General features: G+C 40.7%; 1 protein-coding gene across 4 annotated transcripts in view; it reads left to right on the top strand.

Annotated features, from left to right (window-relative positions):
- The window catches only part of LOC149864799 (ATP-dependent translocase ABCB1-like), a 50,702-nt gene that overhangs the window by 27,881 nt on the left and 3,601 nt on the right, over positions 1 to 19,220 (top strand). For all 4 annotated transcript variants that reach the window (XR_016442285.1, XR_016442286.1, XM_090046803.1 and 1 more), the window contains 10 exons: positions 474 to 578; positions 1,880 to 1,957; positions 7,343 to 7,426; positions 9,591 to 9,794; positions 11,782 to 11,882; positions 14,431 to 14,571; positions 15,041 to 15,197; positions 16,703 to 16,900; positions 17,644 to 17,850; positions 18,914 to 19,060. Coding sequence is in view for 2 of the 4 variants with exons in the window: in XM_090046803.1 (XP_089902929.1) it covers positions 474 to 578; positions 1,880 to 1,957; positions 7,343 to 7,426; positions 9,591 to 9,794; positions 11,782 to 11,882; positions 14,431 to 14,571; positions 15,041 to 15,197; positions 16,703 to 16,900; positions 17,644 to 17,850; positions 18,914 to 19,060 (1,422 nt within the window). In the remaining 2 variants the exon portion in view is untranslated. The remainder of the gene's footprint in view (positions 1 to 473; positions 579 to 1,879; positions 1,958 to 7,342; positions 7,427 to 9,590; positions 9,795 to 11,781; positions 11,883 to 14,430; positions 14,572 to 15,040; positions 15,198 to 16,702; positions 16,901 to 17,643; positions 17,851 to 18,913; positions 19,061 to 19,220) is intronic.

Here is a 19,220-nt window from a genome sequence, read left to right as displayed (position 1 = left end):
TCAGCTCCAGTCATGCCTTATTGCCAGTTCAGTGGGAGCCTGGGATTGTAATCCCAGTGCGTGGAACGCTCCCTCCGCTGCAGACCTTCTGAGCAGATGCAGCTTTCAGCCACAGAGGAGCACCTGATCATGGCTTGTTCATTTAATGTCATTAATTGAACATGTGAAGTTATTCCACATTTCTTGTGGAATAACTTTGTGGCTTATTCCTTGTTCGATCAAATAATGGTGTGATAAAACATGTGGCTAGGTCACAATTTAAGGTGGGATTAACTGGTTAATCATGCATTAAGTGTAATGTGTAGATGGGGCCTGAAGGTGAAGTGCTAGCAGCTAAGAAGTGAATCACAGTTTAGGAGAGAGGAAAGACGTGAGAAAATGGGATGCTAAGTTATTTCTCCAATGTTTTCTGAGCCAAAGTTGATTAATGTAATCAATGTCTGTGCACTTAATTTTGTGTTGTTCTTATACAGGCTTTTCAAGAAACAGACCCTGATAAGAGGAACAAAAACACTGTAGTGCTTTCTCTTATGTTTCTTGTGGTGGGAGTAATCACCTTAGTGACCCACATCATCCAAGTAAGCTTCACTAAATTGAAATGTCAAGTGTTTTTAGTTCTTTCACTACAGTCACTGTCATTATACCTGAAGTATAACAGAGATAATATATTGTTCAAATCTACAAAACTCCTGAATTGCCAGCCATCTTTTGGGATATGTTTTTTTTATTATTATTATGCTGATATTCATGTATTTTACTATTCAAAATATGTGACCATATACTTACTAGTGTAAATCGGCTCCACTGAAGACATTGAAGGATTAAAGTCCATTGATTTCAAAGCTGGAAATCTGGCCCACATACATTTTTGGTCAAGATTTTCAGTTCTTACTACAAGGCTATTATGGGGAATACAAAACAACTTGGCGTTTGGTATATTTTATATAAATTCTTCCCAAATCAATACACTGAGGGACTCAAATGTGTAGTATAGAATAGAGAATCATTCTTATCTGGATAATCGGTTTCAGACAAACTTAGGTCAGTAATGCTTGATTATATTTCATAGACATTAGGGCTGGAAGGCACCTCCAGAAGATCGAGTCCAGCCCCCCACCCAAAGGGCAGGAAGTCAGCTGGGGTCCTAGGATCCCAGCAAGATAAGCATCCAATTTGCTCTGGAAGGTGTTCAATGTAGGTGCTTGAACCACCTCTGATGGCAGGCTGTTCCAGACTTTGGGGGCTTGAACAGTAAAGAAATTCTTCCTTATGTCCAGCCTGAAACGGTCTCGCAGTAGTTTATGACTGTTCGACCTCGTCATCCCTTGGGGCGCTCTGGTGAACAAATGTTCCCCCAGATCCTGGTGGTCACCCCTGATAAACTTACAGGTGGCGATCAGACCAGCCCTGAGCCTGCGCTTTTCCAGGCTAAAGAGCCCCATGGCTCTCAGCCTGTCATCGTAAGATCTGTTTTCCTGACCTCTGATCATGTGTGTGGCTCTCCTCTGGACTCTCTCAAGCTTCTCCACATCCTTTCTGAACTGTGGAGCCCAAAACTGGACGCAGTACTCCAGCTGCGGCCTCACCAAGGCAGAGTATGAGGGGAGAATGACATCCCGGGATTTGCTTGAGAAGCATCTATGGATGCAAGCCACCGTTTTGGTTGCTTTAGTAACTGCAACATCACATTGCACGCTCATGTTCATATGTTGCCTTCTGATTAACATTCCAAAGCATTTGCATAACTGGGTAGATGAATAACTGATATAACATCGTATTAACAGTGTGGTATTCCTAATATGATATTGTAGTCTACCATATGAAACTGAACAGTGGTTTGGTTTTTTTTCCTCCCCCTCCCCCCCCCAACTCTCTTTAGGGATTCATGTTTGGAAAGTCTGGGGAAATCCTAACTATGAGGTTACGTTCTTTCTCCTTCAGAGCATTGCTTCAACAGGTACATATCACATTTTTTGGGTAGAGCAATTTGCAGCAAACATACAGACCAGATAAATTTTGCAAGCTGCTGTTCTATAACATTATGCAAGCACCAGGTTCTAGGTGCTGTCTGTAAGGGCTATTTAAGAGGGCCTGTTTTTTCTACTGAAATTTTTAAAAATGCACAAATTGTATACATGGGAAAAGTACATGTGCTTTTTGTTTTGTTTTTTGCATATGTACAAGTAAAAAAGAAAAAAGCAGACAAACTTTGTTATGGCGCTTTGAAAGCTGCCTTGTTCTGATGCTGTCTTGTCTTTAAATATCAGCATTTTTTTTGATCACAGTGAAGCATTCCTACAATCTGCATGTCTCTGTGTGTCAAGCTTAGGGCATTGGCACAGGTTACAATAAAACTGGCATAAAGGTACCTAAAACAAGAGCAGTCAGAAGCTAATGGGTGTTAAACCATTGTAAGTACCCTCTAAATGTTTTAAATGTAAGCCACTCAAGAAGGTTTATCTTGGAAACGTTTACTCATGCCACTTCAGGGTATTATTGGAGAGGAGGTAAAACCCTTTCCTTCATTCCTCCAGTATCCCAGGATGCACACCTCCCAGGCCTCTACCCTTTGCTTCCCTCCAAGACTAGTGGTTCCCCATCACCACTCCCTTCCCACTATGAGCTTGATTTCAGAGACCCTGGAACCAAGAAAGCCTGTTTCCCCCAGCTGCCTAGTCTGATTATGTGAAGCTCAATTTCAGCCTGAGCACAGAGCCCTAGGGAGGCAGCTTCTCCAGGGCTCAGCTGTCTGGTTAGACCTCTCTCTAAGCACAAAGCAGCTATGCAGCTGCATCAACTTCAGGCTGAGCTGAGGAGGCAGCCTTCCCCAGGTTCTGTGATTGGGCTGCAACGGATGTGCCTGCTCCAGGAAAAGAGCAGCTTAACAACTGCAGAACTCTGAAGCCAGGGCAAGTATGCTTTCCCCAGCCCCATGGTCTCACCACTAGGGCCAAGACCGCTCCCCCCACCCCCAATCCAGCCTGTACAACTGCTGCTGCCCTAACCCCGCTCCCCACTCCGATCTAATCTCAGTTCACTGAGATGCATGGAAGATTTTAGTCCTTTACTTTTTACATCTTTTTCACTTTTTCTCTTTATTTCAATCCCTGCCTCATTTCAAACAGCTTTTTCAAGATTTTTCCCCACCTACCCTCTGCTCTGGCTGGGCTTTTGTTGGAAGTGGTGGAAGGGAGGACCACATGTGGGTTTCTCTGCCTCCCAGCTACGTGCTGCTGTTCTCCTTTCTCTCCTGCAAGGGGGGGAATAGTATCCTGGCTCCTGTCCACTCCCCTGCTCTCCAGCCCTCTAATCAGGTCATGCAAGTCAAGTCAGATCAACATGAATCCTTCATCTGAGACTGCTCTAAAAATGCCGTAATGTTATATCTTCTCAACATTCCACTGATTTCTGACATTACACAGGTAGCCTGTGCCAAGGCTCTTAGGTTAGCAAAACAGAAGTTGAGTCTCTCTCTGTTCCAGGTGAGCGTGATGTAAATGTTTAGATACAGATATTTAGTTCTATTTGCTAGATGTTGTGATAACAGGTATGAATTCTCCATGAATTTTCCTTGTTGCTAAGATTTTCATAGATTTCATGGACTTCATATATTTCATAGACATTAGGGCTGGAAGGGACCTCGTAAGATCATCAGGTCCAGCCCCCTGCCCAAGGGACAGGAAGTCAGCTAGAGTCAAAGGATCCCAGCAAGATAAGCATCCAGATGTTTCTTAAAAGTGTCCATAGTAGGTGCTTGCACCACTTCTGTGGGGAGTCTATGCCAGGCCTTTGGGGTTCAGATAGTAAAGAAGTTTTTTCCTTATGTCCATCCTAAAACAATCTTGCAGGAGTTTGTGACCATTGGACCTGGTCATTCCTTGGGGTGCTCTGGTGAACAGGTGTTCCCCCAGATCCTGATGCACATCCCTTATGTACTTGTAGGCTGCCAGCAAGTCACCCCTGAGCCTACACTTCTCCAGGCTGAAGAGTCCCATAGCTCACAGCTTCTCTTCATAAGGCCTGTTCTCTTGCTCTCTGATTGTGTGTGGATCTCTTCTGGACTCTTTCAAGTTTCTCCATATCCTTCCTGAATTGTGGAGCCTAGAATTGGATGCAGTACTCCAGCTGTGGTCTCACCAAGGCTGAGTACAGCAGAAGGATGACATCCTGGGTCTTGCTTGAGATGCATCAGTAAGTGCAAGCCAGAATTGAGTTCACTTTGCCAACTGTGGTATCACATGACCCCCCAAGTCTCTTTTAGTTGTGGTGCTAGTGAGTGTAGCATTGCTGAGCCTATAACTGTGATGCAGGGGGTTTTTTTCCCCAGAGGTGGAGCACCTTGCATTTCTCTCTATTGAATGCCATCAGGTTTTCATCCTTCCACCTTGCAAGCCTATCCTCAAGTGTAGATACTCTTCCCCAAAGTTTGGTGTTATCGGCAGACTTGGTCAATTTGCTTCTGACACCAGAGTCCAGATCACTTATAAAGACCTTAATAGGTCATGCATTAATAGGACCCGTCCCCTCCCCCCCAGTCAGTGTGATCAGCCGGGGGGGGAGGGTCTTAAAAAGGACCCACGTATCTCAAGACGCACCAGTTGCCCATAGAGTACAGGTCTGAAACTAGAGCCTTTAAGGATACCACTGATCACTGAGTACCATGTTGATTCTGTTCCATCAACTACTACTCTCTGGGTCCAACCTTGGAACCAGTTCCCCAGCCATCAGACTGTACTGTAGCTGAGGCCTCAGTTGCCCAAATTTCCATGACGGCATCATGGGACACCAGAGTAAAGTCTTTTTGAAGTCCAAATATATGATAATAACCTCTTCCCTTTTGTCCAGGTGATATGTCACCTGGTCATAGAAGGAAAGGAGATTGTTGTGGATAGGTCTTGCCTGACCAAACCCGTGCCAGCTGTCCCTCAGATTGTTGCCTTCTGTTAGCCTTTCAAGAATGGTTTCTTTGATTTTTTTTTTTTTTTTTTTTTTTTTAAGATCTTCCCAGGGATTGAGGTCAAACTCATTGGCCTGTAGTTTCCTGGATCTTCTTTCCTCCATTTCTTGAAGATAGGCACCACACTGGCCTTCTTCCAATCTTCAGGGACTTTGCCCAAGCACCATTAGTTCTTAAATACACTTGCCAGTGTCTGCCAGTTCCTTTACCACTCTCTTGGATGCATTCTATCTGGACCAGCTGGGTGTCCAGCCTCTCAAGGTGCTCCCTCACAAGGTCTATGCCAGTGGTGGGCATATATTCACCCTCACCTTGGTCATCCTGCATCATGTTAGGCAGGGTGGTCCCTTTTGGGCTGGTGAAAAACTGATGCAAAGTAATCATTAAGCAGATTTCCTTTTTCCTGGCTGTTGGTTGCTGGTTGCCCTAATTGGTTTAGCAGGGGTCCAATGTTGCCCTTGGTTTTTCTTATGACTCCCCATGTATCTGAAGAAGGACTTTTTTTATTGTCCTTGATTAGTGTCCAGTTTGAGTTCGGTTGCAGCCTTGGCTTTCCTAGTTCGTTCCCTACAGGTGTGGACTAGTGCAGAATACTCTTCCTTAGTGGTGTTTCCTGTCTTCCATCCTTTGTAGGCCTCTCTTTTTTTTTTTTAGAAGTAGGAGGTTCATGAGTTCCCTGTTGAGCCAAGGTGTTGCTGAGCCCATTTACCACCTTTCCTGTGGGTTGGAATGAATTTCCCTTGCACTTCTAGGATTGCTTCCTTAAGAAGCCACCATTCACCATAAACTCCCCTCCCTGTCAAATCATGGCCTCTCAGGACCTCAGGAACAAGCCTTCTGAGCTTATGAAAGTTGTCTTTCCTAAAGTTGAGGACTAGTGCATTGAGCTAACTTGCCAGCTTTGCAATGGATAGTGAAAGTGATCAACTTGTGGTCATTGTTACCAACTTCCCTTCAATTCTTAGGTTGCTGATTTAGATCGTCCCCTTTGGCCAGTCCAGGTCCAGCAGCGCCTCACTGCTTGTTGAGCCATAAAACTTCTTCAGACAGGTAGAGTTCATCCATGCATGCCAGGAAGCTTTGAGACCAAATGGATTTGGCTGAATGCTCTTCCTACGAGACGTCTGGATAGTTGAAATCTCCAATGACAACCATGCACTAAGAGCATGCAGCCTCAGCCAGTTCCCTGGTCAAGCTCTTGTTCCAGATTTGGAAGCCTGTAGTAGACTCCTACCATTGTTTCCCCTTCACCACGTTCCCCTCAGGTTCTAACCCAGAGGGTCTCCAGTCTTCCTCCTTGGGTGCCAGTCATAGCTTGTAGGGAAGTGTAGCTCTCCTTCAAATAGAGAGCAACATCCCCACCTCCTTTTTTCAGCACAAGCTCTCCTCTCCTATAGCCATTTATACCCATAGTCCAGTCATAGGAGTCCCACCAGGTCTCTGTTATACCTATAAGATCATAGTCATTTTTGTTTAGCAGAAGAACCAGTTCCTCCTGTTTATTTCCCAAACTCCTGGCATTAGTGTACAGGCAAGTAAGTATGCTGTTGTATAGGCTTCCTTGTACTTATGGAGAAGCTCTGTTCATGGGCTGGGGTAGGAGTGGGTTCCCTTGAGCATCCTAACCTGCTGAGTTTGCAATTGATGCTTGGTGAGCTTGCTCTGGTGGTTGTCTGCCCACCCCCCAGCAATGAGTTGATCAGCTGTTCAAAATGGCGAGTTTTATCAGGAATTTATTTACTTGGAATATAATTATATTTAAATTGTGCAATGGTTCTTTATGGATAAGGACATCCTTCTATTATTTCCTCACAGAGAATTAGCTATGGGTGAACAATTTGATATTCTACACATCCCCTGACAATGCCTTACAGGGCCCTGCATATACATGGAAGCATGTTAAGGGGACAATGGAACAAAAGTGATTTATTTAAATTAATATATATGTATTAGTTTTTCATCCCCTTGAGCATAAAAGACCCCATTCTCCTCCCACAGGTGGCAATTGCTCCACTAACATTAACATAGTATAAAAATGGAGAGGAATTCTCTATGCCAAATTTGAGTTTGGGAGAAGAAGGTGGTTTTAGTATGGTTTCATAATGAATATATGACTTTGAATTATAAAAATCTTTGCAGTTAACAGCACCCTGCTTGTTAATTTAATGCTGAAAGAGTAAGAATGATTTTCTTTAAGCTTATTCTTAAAAACTGTATGGCTATTTACTTTACATATATTATTAATTGCAAAAAGCAAAGGATCTTAGTGCTTAGGTTGACAGTTTCTTCTTATTCCTCATGTGCTAGTTAAGCTTAAATAGTCTGTTATGATAAAATCATTTCTTCCCCAAGGCAAAAGTCACTGAACTGCATTTTTGCTTGCAGGAGATTGGGTGGTATGATGATAATAAAAATGCTGTAGGAGTTTTGTTAACCAGACTTGCTACAGATGCGTCCCAAGTCAAAGGGGTATGTGGATTTTCTTTTCTTTTTTTAACATTTTCCCTAAAAATATTAATTGCAATGCTAGCAAAGGACACTGACATTACTTTAGAAAACAAGGTAGTAAATCTGCTACAGAGACTTGGCTGGCGCATTTTAAATAGCATGCTTTTTATACCTTGGAAACCAGTTTTCTAGCTGACAGTTTATGACAACCATCAAAAATTCAGCAGATATTCAGTTACCTTCCATTCTCTTGTTGAAGTCTCTGCCAAATACTGAGTAACTTTACGTGTGTCATCAAAGATGAAATTCACCCATGCACCTAGAACCTCAAGCAACTCCATATCACTTAAGCCCATGAACTTAATGCAGGCGTGATCAATCCCTGACCCATGGGCCATATCCAGCCCACAGAGCCGTGGCATACAGCCCACAGGGAGTGCCATGGGTCCAAAAATTTGGCAGCAGAGAAGCAGTGGCAGCAATTGCTGCTTCCCTACTGCAAAATTTCTAGACCCATAGAGAGCCCTATGAGCCACATAGCCCTGCTAGATCAATGTGCAGATGTGGCACAGGGCCCTATTGGAGGCAGTGTAGGGCCTAATTTTGCAGCATGGGGAGGCACAGAAGCAGTGCAGGGCCCAAATCTGACAGTGTGGAACTCCAGGGAAGTAGTATGGATGGTGCAGAGACCCAGGGAAGCAGCACGGGCAGCACGGAGCCAGAGGAGAGGGTGCAGAGCTGAGGGAGGCAGTGCTGGTGGCACAGAGCCAAGGGAGACAGTGCAGGGCCCAGACCCAGTGGCACATGCCTAAGGGAGATGGTTCTGGGCCTCAATATGGTGATACAGGGACCGATCCTGTGGCAAGGGAGGATGGGTGGCCCCCATCCAGCTGGGGGACCAGTGGAGGCAATGCAGGGTCTGATCCTGGCAGATAGGGTCCAATCTGGCCCACAAGTTGGCCCCACACCATACCAACAGGTTGAGCACCTCTGGACAGAAGTCCTTTTTGTGTTTCAAGTAGCCTTAAAATCCCACTTTGGTGGTATGGAAGGGTGGGATTTTACTTTGCAGCCCTTACCCTGACCTCATGATGATATAAGTCAATTTCTTCTCCCTAGACCATGCATTGCATTTCACACACAGAAAAGCTGACTATTAATGACAACTCAGCTCACCCTACTAAGTCTGAGTAAAGGATGTCTGAGTGGTAGCAGCTCAAGGTTTGGGTGATTCTGGCATTGGAGAGACACCATTGGAAATCCTGCAGGAAAATGTCCATTGACCCTCAACCTCCTTAAACTCATGAACATCTGCTATATTTTAAAAAGCCTCATTTGAGAAGAATAGGGAAGAGTTAATATGTTGCTTACTGATTTATTCAGTAGTTTAAATTCTCAACTCCATGATTTTTCAGCCTCAGTGGAGTTCATTTGCCTCCCATCTCTTTTTTACTGCCTATCACGGGGGGGGAAACAAATCAAATATTTGACAGAATATAAAATCATCTGTATTTTTAAAAACTGCAGCTTAACTTTTGGGATATGATGCATCATCCCAGCCACCAAAGTAAAACGGGAAGAAAAAGAGTAGGAGGATACAAACTATGAAAGGTTTAACAGATCATAAGCAACATTTTGAATTGAATTCAGAAGCTGTTGCATTCTCTGGAACACAAAGTGTCACCAAATAAGTAGGCTCCCCTATGCTGTGTTCACTGAAGTTTCCAGATGATCTTTATATGGAGCTCCTACAGCACATGGCAGCAGTTCATCCTGGCTTGAGTTTGATTACTATTTTAAATTTTATTGAATAAAAAAAATTCTCTAGGGGAGGAAAGCCTCTGGCAAGAAAGGGAAGAATTTCACTTTCACCCAGGGTTTCTGGGGGGGTTTTCTACCACGTCAAGCTTTTAAAGAATATTTCAATATGGCTTTCCATCTAACCTGCAGTCATGAGTAGAATTACAGTGTAAATAGATCCGATAACCACTTTTAAATTTCATTATAAAATGGATGTGCCTTGTTCATATATGCTTTTGCCTATATAACTCCCCATTTTAAATAGATATTTCTAGGCAACGTGCAACTTTGATAGATATTTTTAGGCAACTTTGAAACTGAACAAATACTAATTTCAGATTTGATCTATAGCTCTAATTCTTTGGATATTTTTGCTCTTTATTAGGCTACCGGAAGCCGACTTGGTTTGTTGACTATGACAGTCTGCACCCTTCTGACTGCCATCATTATTGCTTTTGTATATGGCTGGCAGTTAACTTTGCTGATCCTGGCTTGCATTCCTTTCATTATTGCTACAAATGCTGTAAGAATTAGCTCTGTGTCTGGTCATGCATCAAAAGATCAAAAAGCTTTGGAAGAGGCCGGAAGAGTAAGTTCTCCAATTTCAACTAAATAATTTAAAGGACAAAAAACATGTCCAGTTCTATTGTTCAACCAAACTTGTTCTGAAAGCACATTAACCAATGCAGTGATAAACAGAGATACTCTACGAGTATTTTGATTCATCACATAAAAGTGAAGAAGGAATAGAAAGTAAACATTTGTTTAATTCTACAGGGTAGTTGTTTTTTTGGTTTTTGTTTTGTTTTTTTTTAAGTTAGATTTTACACACAGAGAAGGGATATAGGAAGCAAAGGAAGGTCTTTCTTCTCTTCCCTTGTTTTTCTTGTTTGGGAAGACCTTGAACATGGCTGCTTGTACACGCCATGGGGGTTTAATGCAGTTTAGTTCTCCCTAAAGTAAAATGGTGGGTTTTTAAAAACACGGTTTCAATTTAGGGAGAATTAAACCAAATTAAATCCCCATGTACACAAGGGTGGCCACCCGATCCTTACTTGCCTCTTCGGTGGTTGAGCGGGGGCAGAGAAGGGCTGCTGCCTGCAGGCTGAGCAGCACCTGCCTACTGGCATCTGACCCAGGAGTTCTTGGGGGATGCCGCAGCCATGGAGGGAAGCACTGGCCCCTGCACAGCTCAGACAGGCTCTGGGGAGGGGGGAGGAGGGGAAGATCAGGCTCACCACTTTTTTTCCCCTTTCCTCAGTGGAGCCTGCCTGCACGGGCTGCCGCTGGGTCCCACAGCCCCTGAGCTGTGTGAGGCCAGACAAGTCATGAGCACGTCAGCTTCCAATGTCCTGTGCACTGTTGCACTTTGTTAGATAGCAACCTAAGACACCTCGGAGATGTTTTATCTTGCTACATACCAAAGTCATTTAAAGCAGAATACGCTACTGAGTGTGTAAACAGCAACACCATTAAAGCAGTGCAAAAGGGCATTTAAGCTGCTTTAAAGTCCAATTTTGTGGCATGCACAAAGCCTTGCAAAGCCTAAAATCCATTCAGCTAGGCCACTGACGACTACCAGGTGGCAGCAACCGAGAACTGGCATTTTTCTATAGCCTGAATGGGAGAAACATGTCAGAAAAATAATCTCATGCCTAACTTCAAGTTTGCTACATTAAAATAAACTGCAAGTCCATAATTTTAACTTTCACATCCCATCATGGAATACATCTAATCATAAAACTGTTATGCCATATTGTATTCTAGAATAGTTTCTTCATTGACTTGGAATCAACTCATGGAAGAGGTGATATCTTTTATTAGACAACTAGATATTTGCAAACAAATTTATTTTATTTATCTGCAAGCTTTCAGGCACACTCACCCTTCATCAGGCATAGAAGAGATCAGAGGTTGTAAAAGTTCTCCTAGGTATAGATGAAAATTCATGTCATGTGGTAAAGTCTCCTGTTCTGGAATAGTTCATTTTGTCCAGATAAGACACAGAGAAAGGTTGAAAAAGTCTTGGATACCTGATACATTGAAGATACCTAATTTTAGCCAGTTTTTTTAATGAGAAGTTCATACTTTTACAAGAAGGAAGCATTTTACCACCTGATATGCTGACACCAGGCTCCTGCCATTGTTGGAGTGAATTTGCATCTCGGAGCACAGGCACGTAAATACGTCATCACAAAACAAATTCCTGCACAGAATAGCTTTCCATCTTTCCACTCTTCTGTACAACACGAAGCATCGTAACCTGAAGATACTTCTATATCTTGCTTGCCACCAGACAACTACAAGGTGTAAAAAGACTCTTTTTTTTTTTTTTTTTCAGCATTTCTCTATGCCTAACCTGGACAGAATGAACTATTCTAAACACAAGACTTTACCACACCCTCAGCTCTCTTGTGATGTATGAATTTTCATTTCTACCTAGGAGAACTTTTACAATCTCTGCCCTCTCCTATGCCTCATGAAGGGTGAGTGCACCTGAAAGCTTGCAAATAAATAAAATAATTTGTTTGCAAATACCAGCTTAAAACATGCATCTTTTTTTTTTTTAATTTTAGATTTCAACAGAAGCTGTTGAAAATATAAGAACTGTGGCTTCATTAACAAGAGAAGAGGCATTTTTTGAGAAGTATAATGCAAGTTTGAATGGTCCATACAGGTGGGTTTACTTTCAAACAATTTAAAATGCTGTAAGTATCTATTGTGTTAATTAAAGAACACAAGATTTAACTATTGAATAAAAAAATAACTTGAAAAGATACTAGTAACTTTTTTAATAGATTTAAATTTTGCTTACTTTGTTTACCTCAAAATTTTCTCCCTTATGCATTGGTTATGTTTTCATTTTAGAAGCATATTGTATACTGTGTGTCTGTGACTAGAGATGGGGGAAGTGGGAGAAAGTGTATTATAAAGTTTAAATTGTCAAGCATATGAGATCTATTTTTTTTCATTTTACATGTTGTGAGTTACAGAAGTCATTTCATACAAGTGGCAATAGTTTTTAGGTCATGGCATGTCATTATTTTTATACCATTAGTATAAGCTTGAGAACCTTGAACTAAATTGCATAAATTTGTCATCTTTTGACAACCTTGGCTACAGACCATGCCCTGATTTTTTTTTTTTTACTGACATTAATTCTAACATCCAAAGATGTTGGGTATTTTCCTACAGCCTCCATCTCATGCAAGTAATATGACCTATACTCTTTATGTAATCACATTATGGAGGAAAGAAATAAGTATAAAGCAAGGATTGAAAATGTTTCAGGCTACAACTGATCCTCAGCTAAGAATACTTTATAAAAATACTGAACTGTATAACTATCAGGGTTAGAAAACATTGCATCTATTTGGGGAGGAAAGGGGAAATCTTAAATTTGGCAACGTGCACTACAAGTTTTATGGAGCACTGACATGAAATGTTCAACAAATCACAACATTTCTTTATGGTCAAGTCCACCAAAACTCTATCTGAAGCAATTTATTTTGGTTTCCTCAATGGGAGTTTTGATTTTGCAAAGACTGTATGAACTTTCTAGCCAGCTTTTAAGTAGTACTAATTTCTTTGTCATATTAAGGTTCTTAAGATAGCATCTTTACTCTTACTCCATTACACTGATCATCATGGCTAGAGATGGAAATTACACATAAACCAGTATAAGTGGTCATAAGCCAGTTTAAATATGTAACACAACACACGTTCAAGGCACATAAACCACTTTCAAAATAGCCAAAACCATTTTAAGATAATCCTGGACAGATGTAGTATCAGACTTAACTGATTTAACCTGATCTGTCCCAGATCCCCTCAAGATTCAAGGTAACTGACAGTACCCCAGCATCCCAGGATGCTTTGCACCCCGCTCCCCCAACCACAAACCCCTCTTGCATGGGGGGCAAGCTAGCCTTAGCCCAAGCTGTCTGCTCCAGCAGAGCAGGGAGGCATGCTCTAGTGCCTTCTGGGTTCTGGCCTGGGCCACTACAGGCTTGTGGCTGCATATCTGAAATCAAAAGTGAATGCCTGTTCACTTGCTTATTGGTTCAATCTAAGTATCTTAAACTAACCTACAAAGATTGAATCAATTCAGCCTTATGTTTTTTGACTGTCTGTACTTAGCCCATGTGACCATGACCACTATGTGCTGAGGTTCCAGATGTCACTGTGAGGGGGTTTTTTGTGCTTGAAAACAAGCAATAGATCTCATGCTTTGTTAATCCTTTAGGCTTTATTCATTCTTTGTATGGTGTCCTGATGTTTTTCTCACTTGAAATTCAAATATTCAAAGATACTGAGAGATGTATAATAATTATTGCTCTTATTCATATACCAAGACCTGTCAGATTGCTGTGGCCTCCCATAAGCATTTCTTCTGGAAAATATTCAGGAGTTTACAGTTCTGGAAGTACTAAAAGTGCTTTATAGACTATTAATCATAAGTGCCTATCCAATATAACCCATCTCAGGGGAGTAGGTAGAGGTTGGTGGGGAGGGGCAAAGTAGTGGAAATAGTTTTTCATCAGCAGCCAAGTATGGAATTCTAGATTGTATCAAATAGATGCATAGCAGTGACCCTGAAAGGCAAAATTAGCATGGCTAGAACATCGCTTGACATACAGTCAATTGGTAAACTGCTTAGCTAGTATTTGTGAGTCTGCCAGCTAGAAAAGAATTTGAGAAAGTATAGCCTAGGCCCCTTCCTAGGTTGAGATCTATTTCTGGGATCAAGAAGAGAGTACAGATGGTGTCTGATGTGCTAAACCTAAACTTGACCTATTTAAAAGAATTAATTTTCGGGAGGAGAGAAACTCCCTCAGACATCAGTGTCTCAGTACTGAGGCTGGTGTGTACAAGAGAATTTATTGCACTAGAGGGTGCACTGGTAGTCTTTCGCCTCGTGTCAGGGTACAAAGAGTTTCACTCTCATGTGTAGGGTCTTAGGCTGACCCCTTCCCCCAGCATGGCCATCTGTTGCAGTTAAAGGTTGCTGCTATGTCCTGGAAAGGGACAGAAGAATCAAAGAGAGGAGAAAACATAACATGGGGTGAAGGGATCTCACTGCCCTAAATTATCTGCCATGGAAGCACTTCCTAGTATACAAGGTCTTTTGGTTGTCCAAAAGTCTGGCATTTTTCCATTCAACCTTGGATGTTGCTGTTTCACAACAATTTTTTGCTGTAATTCAGGCCTTTTTGTTTTACCAGGGACTCTTTGAAAAAAGCCCCCCTATATGGATTTACCTATGGAATAGCCCAGTGTGCAAACTACTTTATTAATGCAGCAGTCTTCAGATTTGGGGCCTGGCTTATTGCCCATTGCTATACCAACTTTGAAAATGTTTTTATGTGAGTATATTTTTCTGAGGGTATTCCAAACACATGTTAATTGTTTAGAAACCTGATTTGCAGAGATTATAAACTATAGAAATTCAGTAGTTTAAAATCTGGTCTGCAGTTAACATCAGGCAGAAAGGTGATTCCTTGGAAAGATTGCTCACACAGAAAGAAAGGCTTAGACCCAGTTATGAGCTGGCATGTACAGCTGGCTTGGTTGAGAAGTTTTCTTTGCTTGACTTTTCATTGCAGACAGTGAGCTTCTGCATGGAGAAGTTTCACTGTATTAGTCATCTAAAAATTATTTTTAGCCATAAACTGTACTTTCTAATACTCTGTGTACATTTTCAAGCTATTTAATTTCTACAAATGTCCTAGTCCTCAAATTTAGAGACACTAACAAATTTGTTTAATTAAAAAAAAAAAAACAGTAATAAAAGTATCTTTTTAGCTGAAAAAATATTTTGTGTTTTGTTTTCAGAGTCTTTTCTTCAGTTATATTTGCTGCTATGAATGTTGGGCAGTCCACGTCTTTAGCACCAGATTTTGGCAAAGCTAAAATTTCTGCCCAACGAATCTTTCAGCTTTTGGATCAGAAACCTCTGATTGACAGTTACAGTGAAGAGGGGGAAAAATTGGTAAAGTCTTTCAGAGAGGCCGTGAAATTAAAAAGAAAATAACCCCCCAAAACTGCTACTTTATTGTCTTCAATTGTATTATTGTAAATAAATTTCCTTTTACAGTGTAATAGAAAACATTTCATTCAGGTAGAGTATAAAATAATGATAGTGCATTATAGATTTTTGCAGAAAATTAATAGAATACCTTTTTAAGTGTAGTTCTCTCCTCTCCTAACCAGGGTCTAAAAATATTTCGCTCAACAGACTTGCATTTTGAGGAGTAGGTAGAGTTGTACCTGCTTGCTTGAATGATATATATCTGGTCTCTGCCATTTTTTATTTCTATAAGCTATAAAGACCCAAATCTACATGTGAAAATGAGTTAGAATCTATACTGTCTTATGCACCTAAGTTGCTCAGTAAGTTCCAGTTTGTTATACCTGTTTAATTTTTTTCAGTTTAAAGGCTAGCAAAGATATTAATGAGATCAATTTGGCCTGAAGAACTTACTTCCTTACTGGTGATTTTTTAAGTGGTGTTGGAAACACCCAGGTTGCTTCTCAGAAGCCCAGAGGTGATAATTGGAGAACTCGCCTTTGTGCGTATAAACTGACCACATTTCATACAGAAATGTCTTAGACAAAAGTCTTGTGGAATAAGACTTTAGTAAAACAGTTCTACTGTGAGCTTATTCCCAATGCCAGTGAAACAGCTGCCTTTAGCCATGGTGAAACTAAGTGGTGACTCTGTATATACAAACTTGAAAGACTCATTCATTAAAGAATGAGTTCTTGAATAGGTTCTTTAACAGCCTGTTGTACAGTGCTGATTATTATGGCCCAGGTTGTGGTCCCATTCCCCAGATATCAGATCAGATTCACACAGTCCTTAATTCACTTTTGTCTTGATACCTTCTTCTTTCTTATTCCCTACTCCTTCCTACATGTGATAACCAGAAAACAAATCTGTCTCCTTGTTTGAATTACCCCTTACAACAAAATTTGTCCTTGAAGTCTGTGAATCATCTACTTTAGTATTCAAATCATTTTTAGCTTCTGATGTTCATCTTGTACTATGTTCATCCTGTGTCGCATGCATTTGTCTTTTACTAGGTGAAAATCATAAGGAAGGAATGTGGATTCTATATACAATAGTAGTCTCTGGATTACATACATTGGTAACTTAAATGAAGGCCGTCAAGAGCTTGCCTAAAACAGCTCCCCTTGCAAACCAGGCTGATGGGGAATAAAGTAGATGACAGTAATGTAGGAAGCAGCTTCTCAAAATGGAGCTCCAGAAAATTTAAAGAGATGAAATTTTTCCTCCAATAAATAAAAGATGTTATATTCAATCTAATATCACCCTGGGTATTTAAAACACACAGTGAAATGCATTTCAGAAAGTCTATACCATCCCAAACTTGGTTGCCAGTTCTGTCACTTTAAATTATCATATTGTATTATATTTGATGTCTCCATACAAACTAATAAACATAATACATTTATATTTTGTATTGGTTTCAGAGTCACTTTGATGGTAACATTGAGTTCAGGGACATCCATTTTGTATATCCAAACAGACCAGAAGTTCAAGTTTTGCAAGGTCTCAATGTAAAGGTTAATAAAGGACAGACTCTTGCATTGGTTGGAAGCAGCGGCTGTGGCAAAAGCACGTCCATTCAGCTCCTGGAGAGATTTTATGACCCGGTGGCAGGACAAGTGGTAAGAAGGGTGTACTAGGCTCAGAGACTTGCTCACTCAAACAGATAGATAGGCTTTTGGGTTCATTTACAAGTTTTTTCCCCCAGTGTCTTATACCCCTAGGACAAACTGTTTCCCAGCAGGAATCAACATAAACAAGGCAGTCCGTAAGCCAAACAGTCTTTTCCCAGGCCCGCAAGAGTCCCCAGGTGTTCTTGCTGGTGGTTTTGCTGCCACTTGCTTGGCTTATTTCTTTTCCCTTTGGTCCCTTCAGCAAACAGGAAGACTCATTCACAGTCCCTCTCACTTGTTCTAACGGCCCTCTGACATAGTCCTCAAACTTCACCATGAGCTGACCCATCAGCTCTCTCCCTCTTAGCTCTCCACTTCTCATTTTCAAGTCTCAGCTTGCAGGTCTATGTATCTCCCTCTAGCTCCCCTGCCTGGGAGCCTTTTTAGCTTTGTGCCAGCTAATTATCTGAGCTGGCCAGGTCTTCCTAATCACTCCGTGTGCCTACAGCTGGTTTGTAGTTCTTACAAGCCTGCAGACTACTCCCCAGCTTCTAGAGCTAACAGACTGCTATGGAGGGATTTGTGGATCTGTTAATAACACTTAGTGTTCATGTAAGTCTTCAAAAATGTAGGATCCAGCTGTGCAAATACAAAATGGGGAACGACTGGTTTAAGCAGCCATGGACTGAGGGGTCTTAATGGATGAACATGAATCGGCAATGTCATAACTTCCCTCTTTTTCCTGTTTCCAGCTTGCAGATGGATTTGATACTAAGTCTTTGCATTTGCCCTGGCTCAGATCCAAATTGGGCATTGTGTCACAGGAGCCTATTTTGTTTGACTGCAGCATTGCTGAAAATATCCAATATGGAGACAACAGTAGGGTGGTTAGTCAGGAGGAAGTTGTAGAGGCAGCTAAAGCAGCAAATATTCATACCTTCATTGAAAATCTGCCAGAGGTAAAAGGAAAATGTCCTTCCATCCATGGTGGTGGTAAATAATCATTGTAACACAGAAGTTTATGTAGGCAGCTCTCATTAATGTAAAGCAAAGTGCAAAGGTGTTTGGGTGGTTTTTTAATCTGTTTTATTTTTATGAAGTTTTGCTTGTTTATATGAGGGTATGGGTTTGAATATTTATTTGATTCTGAAAGAGCAAGAATATATAGAACTGTTATTAAAACGCACTGCATTTTTAAAAATAAGTGTAAGATCATCATTAACTCCTTCACATAATTCATGTGAGCTCCAGGTGTTTTGGTTTTTGTTCTGTTTTGTTTTTGGTTGGTTTGGGGTTTTTTGTTTTAATACTATAGTGATTTGTAAAAGAATATAAAAGAAACGTTGAGTTTTTTAATTCTAATTTATTACCTCAAATTTCCCTCCCCCCTTGTTTTGGATGAAATCCTCAATCTTAGCTTAAGTGAAAAGACAAATTTTATTTTTTTAAATATTTCAGTAAAATTGGCTATGTTACTTTTTGGTTATGTGGACATGTATTGAACAATAAAAATACAGTAACAACTTTTTAGAAAAAGATCAGGGACTACTTAAATATCATACTTGCTATTGATTAAGTTCTCCATGAGAAGGAATGCTTTGCAACAGCCAGTGAAACCAAGCTTTCAGGGAGTATTCTGTAACAGGAAATGTTGTATTGACACTAAACAATATTTTCTTAAATGCACTGCAAAGAATGTCTGGGATATTCAAGAATAAAGAATCATATCCTCAGTTTCAGTCTTTGGAAACACAACAGTGAATTTTTTTCAGATAAGCATGTCACTGGGAGCTACTCTTTTGATAATGTAAACAAGAAATTTCAATGCAGAACAGTTATAAATATTCATTTAGATTCAAAATATTAATATAATAATAGGATATCTTGATTTTTTTTTTAAAATTAAAATTAGCTACATTTTTTTTCCTTTCAAGATGGAAATACTTAAGATATTATTAAATTTGAGAATATAGCTTTATGTATTCAACCTTCCTTTTAATTTTATCCTTCTTCTAAAAACAGAAATACAATACACGAGTAGGTGACAAAGGAGCACAGCTTTCTGGGGGTCAGAAACAAAGAATAGCAATTGCTCGTGCTCTGGTTCGTAAGCCAGCGGTTCTCCTTCTGGATGAAGCCACATCAGCTCTTGACACAGAAAGTGAAAAGGTTAGTAATGCTCATGATATTTAAAATACATGCAAATGAAGTTTGAAAGTCACTGTCTGAACACTCATTGTATGAACGCACGTTCTCCATCTAAGAATACAGTTTTATAGGTTCTGTAAGACGGTCCTTAGTTCTCTCTACCCAGAGCCTCATTTTTCAA

Source organism: Crocodylus siamensis, chromosome 5 (genome assembly GCF_052110815.1).
Source record: "Crocodylus siamensis isolate JL-2025a chromosome 5, ASM5211081v1, whole genome shotgun sequence".
Classification (NCBI taxonomy): Eukaryota; Metazoa; Chordata; order Crocodylia; family Crocodylidae; genus Crocodylus; species Crocodylus siamensis.
Note: the sequence above shows the minus strand (reverse complement) of the source record. Positions and strands in the feature narration are given on the sequence as shown.